The sequence below is a fragment of the Poecilia reticulata genome, chromosome 9 (genome assembly GCF_904066995.2).
Source record: "Poecilia reticulata chromosome 9, P_reticulata-male-v2, whole genome shotgun sequence".
NCBI classification, from domain to species: Eukaryota; Metazoa; Chordata; class Actinopteri; order Cyprinodontiformes; family Poeciliidae; genus Poecilia; species Poecilia reticulata.
This window is the reverse complement of record NC_088838.1, coordinates 20,161,759-20,188,054: the sequence shown is the minus strand read 5'-3', so window position 1 is coordinate 20,188,054 and position 26,296 is coordinate 20,161,759. Positions and strand designations below refer to the sequence as shown.

Below are 26,296 nucleotides of genomic sequence, written 5' to 3'. Positions count from 1 at the left end.
CCAATTGTCTCAAGGCTACAGTTACTGGTGTTGCTTGTCCCTAATTTCTTCTTTTTCTTTTTTTTTTTTTTTTTTTTACCACACTTTACACTTGTCTGATTCTTGTGTATTATGTTTGACATAAAATGTTTGTCAAAAATGTATATTTTTTATACATATAAGCCAATAGATGACTGGGGTTTTAGAATGGTAGCCTACTGTGTCAATAACAATAGGGGAAATAATCCAGCTCCTTCTGGCCAATTATTATGCAAAGTTACATTATGTTCAACTAACTGACAAAAAGTGAAATTTGAGCTGGCGGTCCACTTCATTGAATTTTTTTTTTTTTTAGCTAATTCACAAAGGATCTTATCCAAATAATGCTCTTTCTCTTTTAACAGAAATTCGCAGAAGCACAAACTTTTTCAGACCTCACCCCTGCCAAGTGATTACAACAACCGCTGTCCCGCACGAACAGCATTAATATTCAGAGTCTGTTGTTTGAGCGTCTCCCCCCTGCTTCTGCGCCAAGACATGCTCTCCATCTGTGTCCAGTGCGCGGATTAGACGCTTATTATCCTCTTAGCTCTAAATGGCCCCACGTTCCTTGCACTTGGTTGTGAGGCTCATCTGCTGTCTAAGAGGCGAATCGGAGCGTGGCACGACATCGATCATGCGTAAAAATGACCGTGGCCACCATTCATCGGTGTTTGTGAGGACGAATTGACGGCGGGATTGTCGTCCATCGTCTGTCAGAGCGCATCTCCGGGGCTCGGTCACTAGGCTACTCGTCCGTTCATGACCCACCCCACTGATCTTTTGCAGACTGTAATCTTATCAGTGTCAAAGCGTAGCTGCCCTTTCCCCCACGGACAGATCCCGTGCGTCTTTGGAGGGCGTTTGTCTCCAAATTTGGAAGAGAGACGAGCTTTCATTTGAGACAGCTTCCGCACCAGCTGAGCATCTACTTACCGATAAAGTTGCGCTTTTGGATGTGTCCTAAAATGTGGATTTGACCAAGTGAAATTATGGATCTTACATGTAAAGAGAAGCGTCTGCTATGCTTACTTTTCTTTGCTATCTGCTCTGCCAGCGTTTGCTTTGGTGCCAGAAGATCAAATGCGCGGAGATCTGGTGAGTTCAGCCTCCACAAACTAGTTGGACTGGAAACATGAAATATTATTCCAATGAGCATAACAATGAAATTAACTTGTAACATGGCAACGTGAGGATGATAGCGTACACTTTTTCTTTGTGTCACTGACTGTATTTTAAAAAGTTTTCACCTTTTATTCATGATATCACAGAAAACCAAAGGACCACTATTTAAAAAACAAACAAACACATAAATCAAAGCAATTTGTTAATTTTTAAATCTTTTTATGTGTATTCATATACAGCAAAAACACAACTTGGTACATTCTCTACTCAAAACAAAGCCCATTTCCTGCCACAGAACAAAACTGCATCTTTTAACATAATTAAGTACAATTATGACAATATCATTTTAATGTGTTTTTTTTTTAAACTTATGTTCTTTTTCAGTCCAGTTTACTGAGAAGAAATTTAAATGCAACCATTTCTATGCAGACTGATGAACATTGTTTTTTTTCTGGTTTTGTGTTTCAGCTTTTTAATTTAAAATCGAAGAATAAAAGAAAGAATATAATTCACAAAAATGCTGGGGAAATGTGATGGAAAAAATGAAGTAGAGATTAGGAAATGTGTTTCATTTGCTTGCAATCAAGAATGGATTTCAGAGAAAGAAAAAGAATTTATCAACTGTAAAAACAAAAACAGCAACTAATCTTAGTTAAAACATGCAAAAACAAATGTTGCAGAATAATGATTTTTATCCAGAGGACACCACCTGATCTATCAAAGACAGTTCTTCAGAGGGAGCGTGTGTGCACACCATTATTCAGGAAAACAATGATTGTAATTTTAAGACGAGGAAGATAAAAAGGGTGAAGAGGTGAAATATTATTAGGGAATCAATCAGAAGCCCCGAGTTTAACCCAATCACCTCTTACTTGGTGAAGATCAGACTCAAAACAGAAATAAATCCACAAAACAAACTGAGGGCTGTTTCAGTGAATTCCCTGGAGCAGCATCACATGTGGTTTTCACTGCAGGAACAAGCATGAATGTCGCCCCCCTCCCCAACTGTTGCTACGCTGCAGTTTCTCACTATTTATTAATTTTTTTCAAATTCCCTTGTTGAACAAAGCTAAAAGTTGGACACTAACTGCTAAAAGAAAAGAAGTCACAAGATGACTTGTGTACTAAACAATGACACATCTTCCTATCATCAGCACCAAGCAGTTTACTCAGTACGATGCCGTAAATAACAAATAAATGTATTTTTTTATTTCAGCCAACCTCTGGAGTTAAGTGATTTTTTTTCTCAACACCATGTCGTCTGATCTCTACATTGCTAGATTTATAGTGCTTATAGTTCAACTTCTCTTTTACTATTTTACAGAGTTTTTTGCAAGAAACAATATAAATGCTTTTAAAATACGTAGATAAGTTTTAGTTAAAGGTCAATGCTAAGCTTCCTTCTGTCCATTTTCTACACTACTGCATACATCTTAGCTGAAACCCTTAGATTCCTCTTCAGTCACACCCTCTTTGTATCCGTTTCTTCTTTGTTTCTTTGTCCCACTTCCTTTACTTTTCTTTCCATCACTTCCTCTTTCCCTCACTGTCATTCCCCCTGACCACTGACTTTTTTTCCACTCTCAGACCCCTCAGGCCGATGTGGGTTGACTTTTATGTCTGTCTGTCTGCACAGTGCCCGAGTCACATCTCTGACTGCCAAACATGCACAGGGCTGATGTAGCTCTGCATTTATGACTGCCAGTGACATTTGTACTTGTTTCTGTCTTGATGTCTCTCAGCGCTTGTTTTCATGGAGGGTAGAATGTCAGCAGGGCTCAGTGTCCACATGCATCACATCAGCCTTTGACAAAAAAAGCTGGTGGTTTTTCAGAAAGGGGTTAAAATTGAATGAAGCTCCCCCCCTGAGGTGGTCTTTCTTTTTAATTCCTTGACAGCTTCATTCCCCCGTTTGAATAGACAGTTAAATTATTGATGGAATAATTCAGAAGCTTCGCTTTTTTTTTTTTTTCTACTCTTATTGTTATGCATATCTAGCATTATGAAGTTGATAAGAGAACCATGCATTTTAATGAACCCTCCACGACCACTTCTCGCACTTGAACTTTTGTTTGGTGAAACACAATTAAAATTTAATCACGACAAAAACAGTTGCTATTGTTTAAAGCACAGCGTTTTGTTTTCATACCTTCAAACTCACCCCATTTTGTTCTTTAAAGGAAGACGGCTGCATGCAGCTCACTGATCATTTTCTTTTGGGGGACAAAAATCTGGGAAGTAAATCTTTTCGACGTAAATCTTAAGTTAGTGATATGGAAGCAAATTATTTATGCTGCAGCTTTGTTTTAAGTATAAGATTACTGTTGAACACTGTTGAGGCTGCTAGATTAATAATTGACAGAGGATCCAAGTTTTTCATTACCAAAATAACCTGCTCTTTGGTTACACCCTCATACCGAATACAATTCCTGTTCATGAATTCATTTTTATCAAACAATAACAATTAGATGTGATACAGAATCTAATCAGACATGAACAAAACATTTAGAAGATTTAGTTTTTGCTGACATTAGGATTTATGAATGTGAAAAATCCATCCATCCATCCATCCATCCATCCATCCATCCATCCATCCATCCATCCATCCATCCATCCATCCATCCATCCATCCATCCATCCATCCATCCATCCATCCAACCATCCATCCATCCATCCATCCATCCATGCATGCTCCGCTCCTGAAACAAAAAGAAAGCTCATTCTGGTTGAGCTTAAGTCTTTTTTTTCTTCTTGGGTTTATTCTGCCGTGTTTTGGACAAAGGTAGAATTTAGACATGTGACCTATAATTTATTTAACAATGGCAACTGATTTTCTGATTTACTCTGTTTCTTAGACATTATATTAAAAAAGAAACATAAAAGGAAATCTGATAAAATTGTAAAATATTTGAAATATGTATCACTTGTTCATAAATTTGGGGATTAATCATGACGACCAAATTAATTTTCTTGTATTTGCAATTTGAATTTAAATAAACAAATTTTTCGTATGCCAAATTAAAATGAAATTTCTATTGAAATAATTTTTAATTACTTCTGGTTAATTTGAGACTGAAAAACCTCAATTCTAGGCAATATTTAATCGGGGAAAAAACACTGACAATCTAGCCACAGATCAGGTTGACAGGATGAGAGGCCAGGAAAATATTCATTCAACTGCCTCTATCATGTTTGAAGTGGACAGTGGCCTCAAAGGATTTAGAAGGGCACTTGACAAACACAGACCAGCGGTGATTCTGAGATTATCTTCTTGATAAGACAAGAGGGCATGTCTGGAGCCTCGCAGAGCATTACTACGTGTAGCATGTGCTGATTAAAAAACAAAAACTATCTGTGAAGTTAAATCTAACATTACTCATTGAAGTTACCTAATCTTGACTGATTTGACCTTTCTTCCGTCTGTGTTTGGGGAAATAGAGATATACAAAGTTCACCTGATGGAAGTACCAATCCTTGTTAAATGAGTGACATGATAATATCTGGAGGTTATTTGTGATTCACATGTAACATATCTGTATTAAGCTGTTGTTTTTATCTACCGTGAAATTATTTTTATCTTTTAAAAGCTTTGAATGGGTCATCCATGCTTTTATTAACATCCCAAGAGACACATTGACTCTTTTATACATTGGCGTTAGTTAGTTCTGCCTTGCATGACTGCAGCTTGACCTCTGACCTGACAATAAAGCATGAACATGCTGTTCTTGCTTCTCTTCACTGGTTTACTCTTCGCTTTATAATTACCTTTAAAGTTTTATTATTGACCTATAAGGCACGGAAATTACTCGCTCCAGCCCTCTTGCATTCATATGTGCCCTCTGAGTCCCTTACATCTAATAATTGGTTGTTTTTCGCTGCTCCAAGGTTTATGCTGGTCCGCAGAGATAATCAGGTCTTTGGAGTTGGAGGTCCTAAATAAAGTACTCATTTACACTAACATCTAAAACATGTTAGTAGATGTCTTAAGTTACATCTCTGAACATATTTGGATGTGTCAGGCTGTGACTACTTGCACACATTTAAATAGATGATGCTTAACCTGTAGTTTCAGCTGGTCGGTGTTTCCTCAACTGGTTGGTTTTTTTCCAGTGATTATAAGCAGATGAGAAATCAAGCAAACGCTGTTTTGGTACAACTTTAGGTTTTAGAATAATGATTAACATGGTGCAGGTGATGTCCCTTTATGATTGCTGATAATGCATTAGTAGGTGACATCCAAGTCTTTCCATTCTAACAGCATTTGCAGTCTGCAACAGAAAATGACCAATTTAAAAAGATTCAGCTACGCAACTCTTGAGTTCTCAGCAATTTAAAAGGATGAAAAGCACCAAATCAATACCGTATTTTATTATATATTTTTTACCTCTGCTCTTGTTTGTAACTGTGCAGTTAGCAAGGGAAATAAATATGCTGGTTCGGGGGTGTTATATGGTGTAGAGGTAGAACGGAGGCCGTTGGCGCTCGACGCAGCTGTCCGGGGTTTCATTTCTGACCTCAGGATATTTGCTGCATGTCTTCCCCCTTCTCTCGCTGCCTGTTTCCTGTCTGCATACTGAAAAAGAAAGGCCACTAGTGCCTGGTGAGAGTCCAGTTCTTCAGGTCATCCCTCCAATCTTTCAAAGATAAAGCAACTAGCATGGCCATATTATCCAGCTTATTATGTGAAACTCAGTGCTCCCACATGTTCTTTAAATGTTAATTATGTGCTTAATCTTCCTACAAGCTTGAATGTTTGCTTATTAAAACCAATATGTTTTTTCCCAGCCAGTCTCTTGAGCTAAGGGATTTTTTTCTTACGGATATTAAGTTTACTCAAGAGCTGCAAATAAGACTACCAGAAAAAGAAAACATGTGAAGGAATAAAAACAGTAAACAACTGTGATTTTCTAAGATCAGCTTCTCACTGATAATCACCCTAATAATCTGTCAAAAATCAATCTAAATTATTAATTATTTTCTATCAATTAAACAGTCTCGGTTGCATAAAAAGAGGAATGATTTATTTATTGTTTTGTTTCTCATGAATCAAATGTATCTTGGACGAATCAAATTTAATTTAACTTCAGTTAAAGGGACAGTATTATGTAAAATATACCTTTTTCAGTTACATCATGTTATAATGTTATTCCCTCCTCAAGCAGCCTTTGATTCTCTCAAAGGCTGCTTCACCAGAATCAAAACAACCTGGAGCTGATTCTTTTAGTTTTATTAGATGATAATGCAATACCATCGTCTGTTTCAAGACCTTTATTCTTATGATCTGATGTAAAAATGAGTTAAAACCTTAAACATAAACTTTTATATGAATATCCTCTTTTACCTCAGCTTCATGAAACTCATCCTCCATCTTTATAGCTAATTATTATTCCCAATTTGTGAAAAGTCAAAATAATTTTTCAGGCAGATAATCTAACTCTAAAAGAAAAGATTTCTTTAGGTTTTACAAAGGCCAAATTAAAAAAAAATTGTATCAGCTTAAAATCATTAAAGGTTGTGGTTCTTATGCGATTCTATTTTTTGATAAACATTTTCAAGCCACCTTTATAAATGTATAAAGAGGAGAATATTGTTAAGCTTGTGTTTCAAGCAGTTTAGCTTTCATTTATAGAAATAATTCCATTAGAAATCCATTTGAAAACACATAAATAAATAAAATAAAATGTGTCCTCAACAGTTCTTGAAAGCCTTGTCCTGGTAACTCTTGCACTCTCCCCGGCTGTATCTTGTTGTTTTCCTCGCTGATTATATCCATGTTTATATTTGTACAAACCAGATCGTCTGAGTCCTCCACTAGACATCCAGCTGGAGACTCTCAATTGCAGCGCCTTCAGTGTGCGATGGAAAATGCCCCGCAGACATGTCAGCACGATCACTGGATACAAGGTAAGTGCAAACGGATTCTGCGAAACTTTATTAATTGTCCACATTTCAAATACTTAATGAGTGCAGTGATCATTTAGAAATTATTTCTGACTGTTTTTATCTATCTGCCATTCTTTGGTGGTCTCAGTTTGAAAGTCCTTCTACTAAGTAGAGCATCTTCAAAAAAACATATGAAAACAGCAGAAACACCTTTCGAAATCTCACAAAGGTTTTTGAGATGGAAAATAAATCAAATTTCCACTGTTTTTTTTCCTGAGTGCCTGCTCATTTCTTCCTGCATGGTTGACACACTCTTCACTTCGCTCTAAAGTGCCCATAAAACCATGTGTCCAGGAAGATGGCCATGAGGAAAAAGGACAAGTTATTTTTATCTCCCATGTGTTTGAATGGAACCCTTTCATTGCCAAATGTATATGGTTAATCTTTAGGTGCAATATTGCTCTGGAAGGTGAGGTCAAATAAAATACATACTACATAAACATACATGCATAAGTGGGATTATCTTTTTTAAACCTACGTGGTGCATATTGTGTACAATAGTTAGAAAGAGAATGTAAACTGTGCATCCAGTGTGGTTGCATAGTTTCTTTGCTTTCTATGATGCACCGTTTCAACGCTGGCCATGTGTTTGAGCCTTACATAACACACCAGAAGTTTCTTTCTTCCTTCCTTGAATCAACCATTAAGAAATTGTGGATAAGTGTAACTGTGGGGGCTCGGTCTTGGGCCATATGTCTGCACTAAGAGGATTAGTCAGGACACTGGCTTCCCAAGAACTTACAGAGACGCAAGTGTGTTGCTTTGGGAGTTCAATAAAAAAGTCCTGTTTCTTTTTATTACATTCTTCTGGTTAGCCATAGATAAATTGTTGCTGTTCTGTCCTAATACTGCAAAAACTAAATAATAGTTTATATCTGTATGTGTACTTCTCAGGTCTTTTACACAGAGATGAAGAATGGCCGCCCAATTAGTACGACATCCATCATGGAGGTTCCGCTAAGTTTGGACATGCTAACCACTGTGAGTATACACATGGAGCTATTTGTTATCTGGCATTAAAAAGCTGGAGTTTAGCGCCTAGAGGCTAAATCCTATTCAGCTCTTTCCCCCCTGGTCTTTACCCAACCCCTACAATTTGAAAGTTTAAGCTTTACAACATGTTTAAAGACAGAGAGCAAAGTTGGACAGAAAGGGAAGACAAATAAATGCAGATTTTTTGCATTGGAATAAACAAATAAATATTTGCATGCAATTAAGTAGGTATTTTCAATATTAATTGAAACAAGCATAAATATGGCAGTTTTGACGTAGTAGTCGAAAAGGACATGCAAAAACGGGTTGTATCTCTTAAATGATTTCATATTTTGTGAAGTTGCAGCTACAAACGTCAGAGTTATTATATGTGATAGACAAAACCACAGTGGTGCACGACTGCGAAGGGAAAGGAAAACGATGCATGGCTTTAAAAAAGGTTTGGAAGGAGAAATCAAAAAGTGTGCTGTGCATCTGGGCCAAAGTATAAAGCAATATGTCAATCTTTGAACATCTCACAGAGCACTGTCAAATCCATTTAAGGAAAGCTTAAATAGTGTGAAATTACTGCAAACCTATCAGGACATAGCTGATATCTTAAACTGATGAGACTGGCAAGGAAGGAATTAAACATAGAAGGATTTAATAAGTTCATGACAACCTCCAGATATCCACGATTCAGTAGGTAAAATCAGATGAGAGGAAAACTTTTAGTTTTGCTCTTCACAAGTCTTATAAAGACCGGATGACACACTTTCTGCTATACACCATCTCTGTAATGAAATACTGTCAGTCTAGTGTTAAATACAAGGCAGTGGTTCTAAATATATAATCCTGAAAGAAAACCTTTTAGAGTAGAAAAAACTTGAGACTGGGGCAAAGGTTCATCTTTTAGCAGAACAACAACAACTCAAAACAAACATCCAAGCCTGGAAGTGGTTTAGGTCCAAGCATATGTATAAAATACAGTCACATACACACCTAAGCAATAGGCATAACCTATTAAAAGAATTAGAAATCACATTATAGTTGTTATCTTTTGACAATGATAAGTTAAATCTGACTTTTAATATTGTTTTTTTGGTCAAACCTTTAGAAACCACTGAGCAGTACATCTTTATTTTAGTGTTATATTTTAGTCTTCTTAAAGTTACAGTACGTTCTAATATCATTTAATAAATCTGTGTTTTCCAACAGGGGCAATTTGATGGACAAGCCAGCTTTGTAAGTAAAATTAAGCCCATTTGTTTGTCTCCCCCAACTTTAATCCACTTTCACTGTCTTTCAATAATTTATCTGATAATTCTTTTGTGAATGTGCTCTGTAGGATGTAAACATTGGCAACCTAAAGATGAACTCCAAGTACAGAGTCAGTGTTGGAGCGTACGGTTGGGCCGGGGAGGGTCGGCCCAGCATGCCCAGAGACATCAGTACTGCTTCACATGGTAAGAATATGTGAGTGGAAGAAATTGGTATTTTAATAGTTCCCAATGGAGTTGCCTGGATCATGAACAAACTAAATTTAATTTGCTTTTCTGCCTATAGAGATGTGCATGCCTCCGTCACCTCCTACTCAGCCAATCGTCATGGCTGTATCGGACACAGAGTTGGCTTTATCATGGCAGGAAGGAGAGAGTCAAGGAAGCTCCCCTGTTCTTCACTTTCTGGTGGCTTACATCAGGTTAGTCTTGACTCATTCAACATTTGCAAACTGGGGAAAATGCAGTTGATAAAAATTTCAGACACATTAAAGACATTTTTGCACGCAGACAAGGAGAAGTCACCTTTCTCAGTATGAACACTTTCCTCTATGTATGGATGAAAGACAGAGGAAGCCTTGACATAATAGAAATAAAAACATTACTATGTGAACATTTTTTCTGGCCGTGGATTTTACAGAAACGTGGAGGGGGGAAAAAATTCTTTATTTTCTCATTTTATGAGCAGCCCTGTCTCTGGATAAAAGTGGCCTGTTCAAAGAGCTGCCTTGTAAAAACCTGCTCCTTGAACCGCACATTGCGTTTATTGAATTCATTACGACATTTTGCTTTCTTGCACAAGAATTTGTAAAAAGTTTCAAAACGCGACATGACTGACAGGTTTATATTCAAACCCTGTTTTGCATCAATATGCTGCTCAAGAAGTTTCTAATTGCATATTCCAATAATTGTCTTAATCTATGCCTTAATAAAAAAAAAAGTTGCTCTTCATCATGCAGAGAGTTGCATCAATCCAGGAACACAGACTCCAGAATACAAATGAAAAACATTGAAAACAGAACAATACAGCATTAATCTCAGTTTGTATAGTGTTTATGATTTAAATACCGCTCCAAACTGTGTGGAAACGTTTAGCTGGAATGGAATTTAAATTAATTGCAAGAATCCTGACTTTCTTTGAGGGAGAAGAGCTCTCTAGTTGGTTTCTGTAAAGGAAAAACAACCGAAAATGGATAAAGACAGTTTTAATATTAGAGAACAATCCTCATGAGATGGCGTGCCTTCTCCAATCAGCAATTCTCTACCATAACATCACTCTGAATGCAAAGTTCAAGTGATTACGTTTAGCATGTACTTAAGCTAATGACAGCACTTCTATCATTAGCTCCTCTATAGCCAGTTAATGTGGCAAAAAAAAAAAAAAAAAGCTATTGGTCATCATTTGGTTCTCTTCTTCTGTCAGCATTCATATTATCACCATGAGTTCCTTCTTCATCTCATAAACCTCACAAATGTTGTTTTCCCCTAGCTCCCACTGCACACACAATATAAGGCTGTGAGTGTGCAGGCTGTCCTTCAGCCCACTGCTTTGTAAATAATCTGTTGTGGTGGAGTGAGATCTATCAGAGCAATGACTCACCACATAGATGTCTGACATTGTCGTTGGACGTCCAAAAGCCTCCCTTTTTGGCTCAAACAACCAGAAAGTCTTTGCTAGACGACGAGTGTTTTCGGTTGTTCATGTTGTACGTTTTGTTACTTAGTCTTATTGTAGGTAAATGAGGCTTGCAGGGCCCTCTGCTTTATGAGTCTAGTAATGTAAAGCTAAGACCGCTAATCACGTCTTAGCCCTTTATCCACTGTAAGATTCTTTAAATCCAAGTCTTGGACAAGACGTGAATAAGTGCATTTTACAAAATGACCTTTGTTACAGGGCAACTGGAAAGTATTCATAGCACTTAATTGTTTCTTTTCCCACTTTAAGTTAAAGTCTCATTGCAAATTGTATTAAATTAATGTCTTTCCTCAAAATTCTACACACAAATATCCCATTATGACGACGTGGGGGGAAAAAGTGTTCTGCAAATTTATTAAAAATAGAAAACCAAGAAATCGCACTTATGTCAATCAGCTTTTGACAAAAGGTTAAAAACTGAGCAGTTTCCACTGATCATCTTAGACGTGTTTCTACAGCTTTAACTTAGTTCACCTGTAGGAAATAAAGTGGATTGGACTTCATTTGGAAAGACACGCACGGTTCCACTGTTTACATCAGGTCAGAGGTCACCAAGCATGGAATCACAGGAATTGTCTATAAACCTCAGATTCAAGATTGTCTTGAGGTACAGATCTGAGAGAGGATCCAAAAATATTTCTGCTGCTGTGAAGGTCCCACAGAAATGAGGAACCAGCAGGACTCTTCGTAGAGCTGGCCGGCCATCTAACCTGGAGGAAGGCGCTGTGTTTTTATGTCCAAAGTGACGAAATTGTACCAAGCCGGACCACTGCAACCGATATTTAACTACCCAAGAACCGTTAGACCTAAGAGGCCAGTAGTGAGATGGTTTAGACAAAAATAATGATGAAAGAATTGGACAAAAATGTCAAAATTTGTACAGAAGCATAAAGATCAAATCCTAAATAACCTATTTAGACAATTTATCAGCAAACAAAGGTCATTTGGGGTTGAATTTTACTAGGGCTGCCAGTAGAAATGTAAATCAGATTTCGTGGTTTTCTATTTTCTGTAAATTTACAAAACACTCAAAACCTCAAAATCCCCCGCATTGTCAAAATGGGGTATTTGTTTGTAGAATTTTGAAGAAATTGATTAAAACAATTTGGAAGAATCATAACAAAAGGTGGACAAAGTAAAGCACTGTAAATACTTTCTGGATGTACTTTAAAATCTAACTGCAGTTATCTTTATTGTGCAGATACATGTGACACAAACAAACATCTGGTTGAAAGTGGGATTAAATTTTTAAAATTGATTTGTTCAAACTTGAATCCAACGCATAACAGAGGAAGGGAAAAGAGTACGAGAAATTTCATGGGTGGTCCCTTAAAGTGTCAAACATATTTAATGGTGCATCCTTGTAAACATTGGAAGCAATTTTTTAAACTAGTTCTAACTGTGTATTAATGGCTGGGTATCTGACATGTTCATCAAACGCATAACTCTGAATATACAGCTCTCTTTTGTATGCATCTCTGCTGGTCTGTTCAGTGTAACCACTTGTGTTTTGACACAAGAGTCAGTGGGAACATGAGAAAGAACAAATTTCTTTTTCATTCTGTTAGCACACACAGACATGCACGCGCGCACACACACACACGCGCACGCATACACTACAAAGAGGCTCCTATGTCTAGACTGTCTGCAGAGACGCTGGGGTCACAAATGAGTAACTTGGGTCTCTTTGATGATAGCCTAACCCGTATGTGAACAATGTGTTTTAAAACAATGTGCTTTTGGTAAAATATCACAGGTAAAAAATGGGCTGTGAAGGTTTTAAACATGCTGTAAACCTGCAGTGCTGATGTTTGCAATGGACCTTATGGCTTTTGATTGTGTGACTGCAGAGAAACAAAGAGAGAAAAAGAGACGGTCTTTCACTGTGACAGTCAGACATGAATGTGTGTCTCTGTCTGGGTTTGCATGAGCTGGTATTCACTCAGAAGGGCCGTCTCAGATGCAAATCCTTCTCTACGTCTCCCAGCTGAAGAGACGCCTTAAGTGTTTTGCTATGGCTGAAGATGAAGAAACAATGAAACGCTATTTATTTAATCATGCAGGTAATTTCCTGCAATTTTTGTCACCATGAAGAATTGGATTGACACGATGCCGGCTCTGAGGTCAATTTAATTTTAATAGTGAAATAAAAATGAACTATATTAAATACTGTTTTTCTGAATAATATTTTTAGTCAGACAACAAATAAAAACAAAAAAATTATGATTTCTATTTTTATTTTCTTTTGAATCAAATCTTTTCATAATCAAGAAGACAGTAGAATAGAAATCAATTTTATTGTCCCAAAGTGGGCAAAATCAGGTGTACCAGAATGAAAATGAGAAAAACTGCAAATAAAATATAGAGCAGTGCAGTCCACAGAATAAAAACTTAAATTATAATATAAAATGTTTTGGAAATTGAAAAATCAAATGCACAAATTAATGGAAAAGTAAAATATAAATACAAATACAGTGCTGTATGTTTTTTTATTCATTTCTCTCTTATTTCTATGTAAAGTTCTTTATTTTTGTCCTAGGCCAGAAATGGACACAGAGTGGACTTATATTCGGGAGCCCATTGAGACCAGCTCCATGGTTTTAAAAGGGCTGCTACCAGAAACCGAATACCAGTTTGTTGTCAGAGCCGTCAACATACACGGTGTAAGCCCACCCAGCCACATCAACAACCCGGTGCGAACCCTCGGTGAGTCCAGGTGTCCATCTCACAGTCACTTTAGTAGCTGTAATACTTCATTCTCTATTAGCTTCTACATCCATATGCTTTAACAACATTTTGAACATCCTCCTGTCACTTCCTGTCGTCTTCTTCGTCTTTTCTGTCAGTAGTAACCAGTTGTTGATCACATGTGATGTGGAAAAGTGTACTGTGGCTTCAGAAGGTAACTGAAGCTTTTATAACTCACTACTCTGCAAATGGTTGGCAGCTAATCTGAGCTAACTGTTGTCGAAAACTCATGTCTAAATCGAGTGCATAAAAGATTGCAATAAAGATGAAAGCTACATAAAACCGGTCAAAATGAGCCATTCAGAGCGTCAAAGACAAACACACTGACTCAAACTAAGCAATACAGAAGCATTGTTTCTCAGCAGGGGATGAAAGCGGGTTATGGCCTTGTCTCATCAGACAGGATTAAGTGCGTGATGCTGGACCCCTTCACTGTTGTTCACGTTAATAGAAATGTGAACACACGCACACAGTAGACCGCTGCTGGAGGCTGGGACTGAGTGACTGACTTTTCTTGGTGCTCTTTATGTGAAGTTGTCTGTTTTAGCCAGAAAAACAGTGCAAGAGTGTAAACAGGGTAATACAATAACTTAACTGCTGCACGACTGTGCGTCTCACTTGCTTTTTCATGTTTTAATGTAATTTGACCAATTAGCAACTCAATCTTCACATCCATTCCTCTTTAAATGCTGGTTGTGTCTAAATCAGCCTTTGTATTTAATGAATAAAAGACTTTTCCATTAAAATGTACACTATACTTAATTAGTGTGCACACTGAAAGCTGAAAGGATAAATTCACAAAACACTGATAATTAAGATAAATGAAGAATTTGAGCAGCGTGGGGACAGTGGGGTATTCTAAGCTGTTTCTTTTGAAGTGCTGAGTGTCGGAAGAAAAACTTTAACACCGGTTGTGGTAATTGCCTTAAGAAAAGTAAATGTACATGCCTCTTGGTTTCTCTCTTTTGCTTTATGTTTCTATTGTTTGTATTTTAAATATAATGCTCTCGTCATTATTTCCTATGCCTCATCTTTGTGACAGGTTCACTAGAAATGGGCAGTGGGGATGTAGGACGCTATAACACTGATTCCAGGTATAAAGATGAAGATGGATTTGACATTGATGATTCAGATTATGATGTCTTTATCGAAGAGGTAGGTGTTACATATTAGTAATCCAAATCCAATAAATTTTTTTATCATCTTTTTAAAATCCAAAATAAGTCCCAAGAAAGCACAGTTCATTTGAAAATACTGAAAAGTTGGAGAAAGTTGGAGCAAAGTTTGACATGTTGTTATATTTTTAACCTGTCTATTCCCCAGTTGAAGCCATTCCCGGGTATCGGTGAGAACAACGGAAAGTCCCAACTCCGTTCACATTCTGGTCCGCCATCGGGACGAAATGTCGTTTATCGCATGAACGGCAAAGTTCCTCCGAATGTCACCGATCAACCAGTCGATGTGACCCCCTCGTCCATATTCTCAGACTTCACAGATCTGGTTTTTACAGTCCCTTCAGAGCGTAGAGGTACTACCGACACCCCCTCTACCGCTCCACCCACCACTACCAGGTAAATGGCTCCATATAAAGTGCATTACTTGAAGCCTGTATTGGAAACGGCAACAGGGAAACATTTTTACCACATAGGCTGTTACTGGAGAAATACCTTAATAATTGGAAATAAAGCTACTTTTTTATGCTTTGTCTTCTTTCTCATATTTGAATTGACATCAGCCCACCTTCGGCCACCACTACTTCCATCCGTACCATCTCGCCCTGGCAGGGTGAGATACCTCGTGTCTACGACCTGACTTGTGGTGATACTGTGTGTCCGCCTGACAGCGTCTGCCTCACTGATTACGAGAGCGGAGGTTCACGCTGTCACTGTAACCTGGGGCATAGAGGAGATTCTTGCTCTGAGGGTAAGAAACTGAAAGACATAATACCTGCTTTGCTACATTTTTACTGACTATATGAGAAAGAAACCTTTACTTCTTGGAGAAAAAACACACATAGACATATTGAAGCAACATTTCAAGACATAAGACAGAAAGGTAACACTTTATTTGAAGGGGTGTGCATAAGACTGACATGACACTGTCATAAACATGACATAACACCTGTCATGAACATGAACGAGTCCTTATGAATGTGTATGAATGTTGTCATAAAGTGTCATTTGGTAAATAATGACACTTTTAATGAAAAGTTGCTCTAAAAGTTGCATTAAAAGTCCATTAAAAGTGCCAACTTTGCATGATTTTGTAAATTCTGATAATTTAATGCAAAGTTGGCATTTTTAATGAACTTTCAATGCAACTTTTAGGGCAACTTTGCATCAAAAGTGTCATTATTTACCGAATGACACTTCATGACAACTGTCATAAACATTCATAAAGACTTCTTTATGTTCATGACAGATGTCACGTCAGGGTTATGACAGTGTAACGTCAGTCTTATGCACACCCCTTCAAATAAAGTGTTACAGACAGAAATTTAAAGCATAAAAGGATCTTCCAAACTGGCAATGGTCTTAATTATGCCATCAAATTGATTACAAAGTGGCTTAAAGACAACAAAGTCAACACACAGTGTATTCAAATATCTAAGATTAACTCAATATGTCTTCATTTTATACCTAAATATGTAAAATAAGATTTAAAAGTACCAGTGGTGAGCTCTTGCTACGCCATCTTGCCATATGATTATAATCATTTTGAGTTGTTTTTCTTCCATCTTCCATCCATTTTTACAAATTTTATCATCGTTCTTCTTCAGCTGTGACAGTGAACTTTCCCAGGTTCTATGGCTACTCTCACATGACCTTTGAACCCCTGAAAAATTCATACCAGACCTTTCAAATCACATTAGAGTTTAAGGTAAGACATTTGATTTTTTTCGTAGATTTACTTTCTCTCAGTCAAGAAATGTGTTTGAAACATGTTATTTCTTTTCTACAGGCCGACTCCAAGGATGGCTTGTTGCTTTACTGTGGAGAGAATGAACATGGCCGCGGAGATTTTATGTCTTTAGCTTTGGTTCAAGGCAAGCTTCACTACAGGTAAGGAGTCACACTTTGCATCACTTTGCATCACTCTGATCTTCCTGATCACTCATGGGAACAATAATAAATAATGTGTATAATTTATAATTTGTCTCTTCAGGTTCAACTGTGGCACCGGAGCTGCCCAGATAATCAGCGAGAGTCCTGTTGTTCTCGGACAGTGGCACATCGTCACTATATTCAGAGACGGCATGAGCGGTTGGCTCCGTATGGACAATGACAACCCCATATCTGGACGCTCACTGGTAACCAAAGCACTTAAATGTTAAACATCAGAAATGATATTGCAGTGTCTTGCAAAAGCATCCATACCATTTGACAGTTTTTCAAGCACAAACGACCTCAACGTGTATTATTGGTATTTTATGTGATGGACCAATATAAATAATTGTGAAGTAGCTTTTACAGCTTTTAAAAAAACATTTAAAATAAGATATGTATTTGTTGTCTCTCCACATTTGACCTCAAAACAGCTTTCTCTTATAGATGAAATCTTAGATCTTAATGGCACAATCTATGTAAGTAAATGTATAATAAATTACAACTACCATCCACGCTTGGTCATTGGGGTATTGGTTTTCTGTTACCAGTGTATGACAGAGCAATAAAGAGACCCGGTGGACAGATAACAAAACCCAGGGAAATGTAGAGACAGTTTAACCTGCCACTCGTGTCTGTGAATGTGAGAGGAACAAGAAACATAGAGGAGAACTTGCAAACTCCTTGTAGAAAGGATTTGACGAGGACCTTCTTGATGCAGAGAAATAGCGCTAATGATGTTTCAGTTACATTTATGTTTGGACTTTGACTGGGCCATTCTAACATGTAGATGTGTTTGATTTCAATCATTCCATTTTAACTCTGGCCGTATATGTTAGGTCTTTGTCCTGCCGGAAGAAAATTGTTGCACACTCTTTTATTCATTAAATACACATGCATGCCAGAGCTGTTAGATTTTAATTTGTAAATATTTTTGAAAATCATGCCCTCTTTTCTAAACTTGGTGTTTGTCTTTCATCTAAAATATCAATACTTGTCTGAATATACATGGTCAGAAAAGGTTCAAAATATTGTACGTTTGTGAGGCAATGTACGTCAGTGTGTTACTGGCAGAAACACACCAATGAAGCATATTTTTGCCATCAGATGTAAAAGCAACATATTAGTCATTTATTGCTAGAAAAATATTAGATGATGTGCCTTCAGAATTAATGTGTCTTTACTGTTACAGAGGACAAGGCACATTTTGTTGTTTTCAATCTTGTTCCTTCAGGGTCAATACACTAAGATTACTTTTCGCTCGCCGCTGTATGTGGGTGGATCTCCTAGTGCTTACTGGCTGGTCAGGGCGACAGGCACAAATCGTGGCTTTGTGGGCTGCATTCAGAGCCTGACCATCAACAACAAGGCTACCGACATTAGGCCATGGCCACTGGGCAAAGCTCTCAGCGGAGCTGATATAGGTGAGGGATGGATGGTTTTCATGTGTTTTCTCTGTGTGCATCATATACAACTTTTCTTTTTTTCCAGTAGCTGAGCAGAAATCTGATAATAAACAGTGACTTCATATAGAAAAATACTAAAACAAAGGTTTTGTTTAAAAACGAATGGCATCATCATCATTAAATATTAACAAGGTTCATTAGAGCAAAAAAAGCACATTTTTGCTTCAAGATGGGAAAAAATATTGTTTTACAGCTCAAAGCTGAGAATAAACAATGAACTACATAGATTTGATCACTTAGTTATATTTTATATATATATTCTTTGCAAGTTTTTATGTATGTAATAACCACTATTCAAATAAAACGTAAAATATAGCAGATCAGAAAATATGTTAAAAATGTATTCTTGTATTTTCAGTATAGAGCACTCACTGAAATAGAAAAACTAGATTTTTTTCCCAAGTTAAATGTGCAGATGAACTTTTTGCTCTTATCTGCAAGGTGAGTGCAGCGACAGAGTGTGTGACATGGTTAGCTGCGCCAACGGTGGAGTCTGCTTTGCAAACCGTGCTGACGGCTACATCTGCCTCTGTCCTCTCGGCTTCAAGGGAGCCCTGTGTGAAGAGAGTGAGTTAACAACATTGCCCTTTCCATAAAGAATACGCAGGTATTATTTACGCTGATAACTTTTAACCACTTTCATTTTTGTGGTAATTGCTCTACATTTTAGAGGCAATCGAGGAGAATTGCCTCTCTTCAATTCACTAGAAGATTATTACTTCTACAGTGATTGTAAAGCGATTGATTGCATGTTAGAGGAGCTTTGCCACAATTCAATTTTCCACATTTTTGCTTTCCCCACCTAAATTCTTCCTGCCGTTCACTTTTCACATATCCTAACGCTTACTCATGTTCATCGCTAATCTTCTTCTTTTCACAAGTTCTTTGTTCAATCCTTCAGGTTTCTCTCTGTCCTCACCCCTCTTCAATGAAACTGTGTTTTCATACGCTGTCATCCGGTGGCCTCAGACCTCCCAGAGTTACCTCTCTTTCATGGAGTTTGAGGTGACATTCTGGCCATCGGCGCCCAGCGGGGTGCTGCTGTACAGTGACGATGCAGGAAGCAGAGACTTCCTTGCCATAAACTTGGTGGACAGATACTTGGAGTTCAGATTTGACTGTGGCTCTGGAGAGGCTGTTATAAGGTAAAACACTGATCACCTCTGATCACCTCCTCTGCCACCTGCTGCTACTGATTTCTGACTAAGTAATTTGTGGTGCAGGAGTGAAGAGCAGATCAATCTGGACTCCTGGCATGAGCTGAGAGTATCTCGAACTGCTAAAAGTGGGATCCTGCAAGTGGACAACCAAAAACCGATGGAGGGAATTGCTGAGGTGTTTCTCAAACTTGTCATTCAAGCAGCTTTATTAACTTAAACGTGTAACAGAGTCAAAACAACATGATTTCCGTCTTCAAATGCATGACTCTTATTGACACTTTTACTCACTACTGACAGTCATCAATAGTTTCTTGGTTGAACTAAAGTAAAGGGAAAAACATATTCTCAATTCCATGGTTGTTTAATTTAATTATGTAATTTCAAGCTAAATTTAACTGCACAATTTACATGTTTCACAAAACTAGAGACTTTTAGAGTTATTTTGAAAAACAAATGCAAGTTACATGCATTATATATAAAAATGACTGGGTAATGGTAAAACTATAATGCTCCTCTTTATTATCTAATTTTCTGCTCGTTCACCATCCATCCATCCATCCATCCATCCATCCATCCATCCATCCATCCATCCATCCATCCATCCATCCATCCATCCATCCTAATCCCAAAAATAATCTAATATCTCTTATATTTCCTTTTCAGGGAGCTTTCACTCAGATCAACTGTAGTTCGCCTCTCTATCTCGGTGGGGTGCCAGACTATGAAAAGACCAAGAGGACAGCAGGTGTAATGAAGCCCTTTACTGGGATCATTCAGAAGGTGAGTGCATCTGTTCAGTAGCTAATATCAGCAGGTAAGAGTAAACGTGAGATATTAGAAAACTTTTTTATATGGAAGCATTCGGGTCATTGCATCCTATCTGCATAAAATGACTTACCTAGATTTCTCCAATATAATTAACATTTTTCTAACTTAGCAACCTTACCATTACACAGAAGTGGAAATTGTAAAAATCGTGAGGCAGCAAAGCTTCCAAGGAAGAACTGCTAATTGAATTACTCCACATTTGGAAGCAGAAACTTCACACGAAATTGGAGAAAGAGCAAGAATTGCGGAGGAAGAGCAACACAATGACACGTCTGACTAAAAGCTGAACTTGGGGCAACAAAATCCAACAAGTGTGAATAGATCTGTTTTTAAGAGTAATACATGAGAGGGGGAATATATAACAAAAGATAGGATCCAAATTGATAAGCTGTCTGTGAGACCATCCGGTACATAACATCAGGGTAGAAGATACAGACAGGGTGGACATTTGTTTACGTAACAAACATCTAAATATGAATAAGACACTATAAATATATAATAAACCAGAAGATAAAATATAGGATTATGGGATTATTACTAATGTGTGGAAGAAACTGTGTAGTAAAGTTAAACAATGTATGTTTTATAAAACATAGATGACTGAATTGACTAACAAATAATAAAGGAATCAGTGATGGGATCTTTTTGGCATTTTTGCAATACTTAATGTTATAAGCCTGGGTGCACAGTCAGAGGTTCAGTTCCTAGTTACAACTGTACAACGTAATTACATCTGTGATGTTTCTGGTCTCTGCAAAAATTGTTTCATTTTCACATGTTCTAAACTTTTCTTAAAATCTTGTGCATGTTTTCTTTTTTATTTTCCTTTTGCTGTTTTCTTTTTTCTTTTACTTCCCCAGCTGATTCTCAATGACCGCACCATGCCAATCACAGCCGGCTCTGCTGGCGGTGTAAATATCGCAAACTCAGCACATCCATGTGTAGAAAATCCCTGTGCCAACGGAGGGACCTGCAGGCCAAAGTGGGATGACTATGAGTGTGACTGCCCTCTAGGGTATGATGGGAGGCACTGCCAGAAAGGTCAGCAGGAGGAAAGAAAAATGCATAATCCATGAACGAGCTGCTTCCTTTCCACTGTGGTTGCTTGGATGTTTTTAGTCCATAAACACAGTCATGAATAGTTAAAAGCCCGCGAGACAAGGCACACACTTTCTCAAACAACATCCGGTCTTCTGAAATGTTAACAGGAGAGGAAGATTATACTTGTTTGACTTGCGGTAAGAACATCAGATTTTAAATATTAATCACATCACTGAAAGAAATTACATTCTCAAAGTTGGTAAATATTAAATGTAATGCACAAAATGAAGCAAAAAGCGGAAAAAGTCAGTATTCAAATTCATAAAAAGGACTTTTTAAAAGGACTAAAGCTTTTATAGTTTTCTCATGTGCAAGATTAATGATATTTAGACTTAGAAGGAATTAAGCAAAAATATTGGAAACTAATTTTCTTAAATGTGTCTGTGCCTTCTTTGTTTTTAATGCTTTCATTGAGCAGAGTGTGGGAATTACTGTTTGAACAGTAAGTCGTTTTCTGCAAATTCAAAAAGCACGCAGCATATTACTACATTTTTAATATAGAAATTTGCTCCCTTTAATAATCCCCATTGTAGACAGACAGTATTTTAGACCGTATTTTCTCATCTAGTTTAGCTTGTTGCACGCAGATACTGCCACCTTGTGTTCATATGCAGTTATTACATTCCCCTCTCTACGCAGCTGTAACTGAAGCCATAGAAATACCCCAGTTCATTGGCAGAAGCTATCTGACCTATGACAACAGAGATATCCTGAAAAGGTCGGTATTAATATAAATTTAAACACCTATTTAAAAAGTATTACATCTTCTCAGTTTTATTTTCTTATTTCAGGGTGTCTGGGTCCAGGACAAACCTTTTCATGCATTTTAAGAGCACAGCAAAGGATGGTTTATTACTCTGGCGAGGAGACAGTCCAATGAGACCCAACAGTGACTTTATTTCCATGGGGCTTCAGGATGGGGCTCTGATCTTCAGGTATCCCCATACCTGAGAATTTAATTGATTTTGTTAATATTAACCAATTATATGTGTTTTGTTTATATGGTAGAATCCTAATTTACAGACAGAGGAGATTGAACACTTGGAATTTATTTACTAATTAAGAGACATCTGAAGTTAGAACTGGTTGCACAACTATTAATGTTGGGGCATCAGAGTTAAAAAGACTAAAAAACAAGTTTTTAAATCAATGTGTCATGTTCCTTGTAATTCATAATTATTCACTTTTGTTGGTCTATTGTACTGAAATGCCCACTGAAATAAGTTGTCTGTAAATTAGCCAAATGTGGAGAAATTTAGGATGTATCTTGTGAAAGGCAGATTACATCATAAGAGAAAAGTTTGATCCCTATCAAACAGAAATGATAGGAAGCAAAACTGATAACAATTCAAACGAGTTGTTCAGCTATTAAATCACTACACATTTCTGTCGTAGCTATAACTTGGGCAGCGGGATGGCTAACATTGTTGTCAACGGGACGTTTAGTGATGGAAAGTGGCACAGAGTCAAGGCTGTCAGGTGAGCTCTAAGAGAAACTGATTGCAGCTGTTGTTCACAAAGATGTAAGCTTTTGCTTGAATGTAGGTTTTTTTTCTCTCTTTCAGGGACGGCCAATCAGGGAAGCTGACGGTCGATGATTACGGAGCGAAGACAGGCAGGTCACCTGGCAAGATGAGGCAACTCAATATAAATGGACCCTTGTATGTTGGTAGGTGGTTTATGTCCTGTCAGCATCACTTACTGTGTTTTTCATAGCTTCCCTTTCTCTTGTTTGCTATATATATATATATATATTTTTTTTTAAACCATAGGTGGCATGAAAGAGATTGCCCTTCACACAAACAGGCAGTACCTGGGAGGACTGGTGGGCTGCGTGTCCCATTTTACACTTTCCACTGACTTTCACTTAGCTTTGGTGGAGGACGCAGCTGACGGCAAGAACATTAACACCTGCTCCAACTAGAGGATTTTTTTTCACATAAGGGGAGAGTTTCAACACACTTTTCAGCTGGATTTGTCACCATGAATTTCACTTTTCAGAACCACAGCAGTAAAAACTAAAGTGTTTTTTAATTGTTAATATTTTTAAATGCATCATATGGTGTGTACCGAAGTCACTCTGGCAAGAAATGTTGTCACACGAATGTTTTTATGATCTCGCTGACTTGCAGAGTAATAAAGTTTGCTGTACTTTTTTTTTTTTTTATATTCCGGTTTAAGCAAGCTTTGATCCGAGGTTGCAGGAAGAACTGACTACAGAGGCACAAGTGCTCCATCTGAATCCACTTCACAGCCATGGATCTTGGTCTTTGCAAAAACTAAATAGAGGACAAAAAACTTTTTTTATGGGACAATTCCAACCATATCTGTACTCTTTTTCTTTTTACTGTAACCCCGTCTTTGATTGCTAAAAGCACCAAAGGAACTTTATTCACCATGAACTTGAGCAGCCAGTGGAGATGACCTTCGTTCCAGATAATTTTGGTTTTTACTCTTCAGGATGTTTGTGTCTTTCGTGTGATGTTTTTTTTTGTTGTTTTGTTTGACATGTTTTGTCATTAGTTGGATGCATTTTGAAAAGTATTTGTGATATTAGTATATTCAAAGTGTTTAGTTTTAAAGGGTAAAGGGTTCATTTGCCTGTAGCAGTTTTATGTCCTTGTCCAACTTACTTATCCCTCAGTTTTATCTTTTAGTTTCGGTCACATGACATTCTGATCTTGACACGGGGTGAATTTTGGTTAAAAGAGAGACAGGATTGCTGTCATCTGACACAAACCTCATTAAATGCCAGCATTTACATTCCTTTCATGTCTATCACATGCTCACCAGTAAACAAATATGTTTTCTTGTTGTCATCTGTACAGGTTCTGAATATTTTTTTACCCTGTAAAATAACATTAAGTTTTAAAAATATGTCTTAAGCCTCCTTTTACTTTGCATGTTGCATTTGGCTGCAAACAAAATGATTTCCCCAGTCAATTTACCTGAATAATCCACAATCTCTAAAAAAAAAACTCAGGTCAACAATCAGATCACTTGTTTAAAGCAAATGTTGCTTTTAACAAACTTTTCTCCATCAGATTTCTTGATTGTAATTTGCATTGATAGTTATGAAGACAGATTTTTTAAATTGGAAAATTAATGGAAATTAATAACATCAAAAAAAGTTATTTTGTACTTTATTTAAGGTTCATTTCAATTAATTTGTAGTGAATCAGGGGAAACAGTAGTTGCTATTATATCACTCTGTCATTTTGAGTGAATTAGAGAACAGAACAAGTAAACAGATTGTCATCACTGCTTTGAATTAAAATGGCTTCAGGCAAGGTTATTACTCCTACTAAAGTTTCACCCAAATCAACATGCTCTGGCGTCATGAGAGCCAGAAATGAAGCCGTTTCTTTCCAAGAAAAACTTCTTGGACAGAGAGACATTATACAGGAAATACCAGGCTTGGGCTCCAGAGGACTTGGGTAACGATATTTCTATGTTAATCTTTTTAAACACCATGTCACAAGGCAAAATTAAAAAGTAGTCCAGTGATCAAAGCAGGCATTTTGAACAAACTAGAACTTAACCCAACAGAGAACCTGTGAGTAATAATTTGTCCAGCAAATCTAAATTATGAGATTAATCTAGAAAAGGGAGAGTGAGAAAGAAAAAGCAAATTGTGAAGATCGGCAAGCGATGATAAATCCAGAAAGATTTATCATCGTTAGATGGTGTGACTCTTAGATCAGTCACACCAAGAGGCTGATCTATGAGCAAATTGTAAAAGAGGATAGGTCAATGTTAAAAATAGTTAGACTTTAAACAAACTGGATGTATTTCTTAAGCTCTTTAGGTTTTGACTGTGTACTGAAATCAGGGCCTGATTTTTGTCTCCAGACAAAGAAAAAGCATGTTTATGCCTCCTGTCATACCCTTTGACCCTTTCAAACTCACTGCATCTTTAAAGACAGTTACTGTGATACACATGACAAATACAAAACACCACATTTGTTGAATTTCACAGACTACAAATTAAAGCTTAATTTAAGAGTAACTTCTATGCAATCAACGTTAGAAATAATATTCAAATTTCCCTTTCATATTTGATTTTAAACAATCTTGAGATTCACAGTGAGGTGGAAAGAAACACATAAATATTTGAAACAGTTTATTTGAATCAAAGATGGATTTTGCTCCAAAATTGTATTGTGAATTGTTCAGAAACAGAATCCAGTTCTTGACAGACAAGTGACCTCCCAACAGAGGTTATCATTATATCAAACTATGTCAATATTGTTTTTTTCAACAGGGCATTTCAGTCACAAAAAAGCTAGAAACATTTGACATTTCAGTTCCTCCTTTCGGAGCAATTGAAATAGTTGTTTTGTGACAACCTTGAGGCTAAAACATGTTTTTGTTGTGATCTGAAATTAGGATTTCTTGATGTACATAAGATAATAGTTAACCTACATTTTGCCTACATTTCTGATTGCTGAAACTAATGAACCAAATGGTTCATGACCTTCTGTTCATACCAGGTTGGTTGATTAGATGATGTTTTCAATTTATCTTCTTTGATCAAAGTGTTCCTGCTTTCAGAGTAATATTTTACATGTCACATCACTCTTAAAACTCTGTAAAGATGTGGCACAAACCGTTGGACTGGGAGCCAAATGTAGCACTTTAATTTAGATTGAGCTATTTAGTCATATTGAGGTCATCCTCATCTTATGACAGTTTAAGGTTGTAGTTCACCATTGCAGGATTTGTTCAGATCTGCCAAAATCAATAATAAAGAGCGAAAAGCAATATGTTAAGATTTGATTTAATTGACACATGTGCGTGTTCCCATTTCATTAATGCCGTTATTAAAACTGTTACGTAACCCCAAATCCATGTG

The 26,296-nt window shown here is 37.1% G+C and overlaps 1 protein-coding gene across 2 annotated transcripts; it reads left to right on the top strand.

Moving 5' to 3' along the window:
* The first annotated feature begins 393 nt into the window (after window positions 1-393).
* egflam (EGF-like, fibronectin type III and laminin G domains) lies at window positions 394-26,207 on the top strand. 2 transcript variants are annotated; one of them, XM_008418496.3, is made up of 25 exons: window positions 394-1,116; window positions 6,938-7,047; window positions 7,981-8,067; window positions 9,277-9,303; window positions 9,407-9,524; window positions 9,625-9,760; window positions 13,574-13,740; window positions 14,825-14,937; window positions 15,106-15,353; window positions 15,518-15,705; window positions 16,562-16,662; window positions 16,744-16,844; window positions 16,948-17,092; window positions 18,121-18,310; window positions 18,794-18,919; window positions 19,254-19,497; window positions 19,576-19,687; window positions 20,176-20,292; window positions 21,201-21,381; window positions 21,860-21,883; window positions 22,081-22,159; window positions 22,233-22,376; window positions 22,837-22,920; window positions 23,007-23,110; window positions 23,214-26,207. In XM_008418496.3, exons 1-25 carry the CDS (start codon window positions 1,011-1,013, stop codon window positions 23,363-23,365), a joined length of 3,204 nt encoding a protein of 1,067 aa, XP_008416718.2. In that variant the 5' UTR covers window positions 394-1,010; the 3' UTR covers window positions 23,366-26,207. The 2 variants fall into 2 exon arrangements, with proteins under 2 accessions (XP_008416718.2, XP_081466811.1); XM_081610685.1 differs by lacking the exon at window positions 21,860-21,883.
* Window positions 26,208-26,296: the final 89 nt, after the last annotated feature.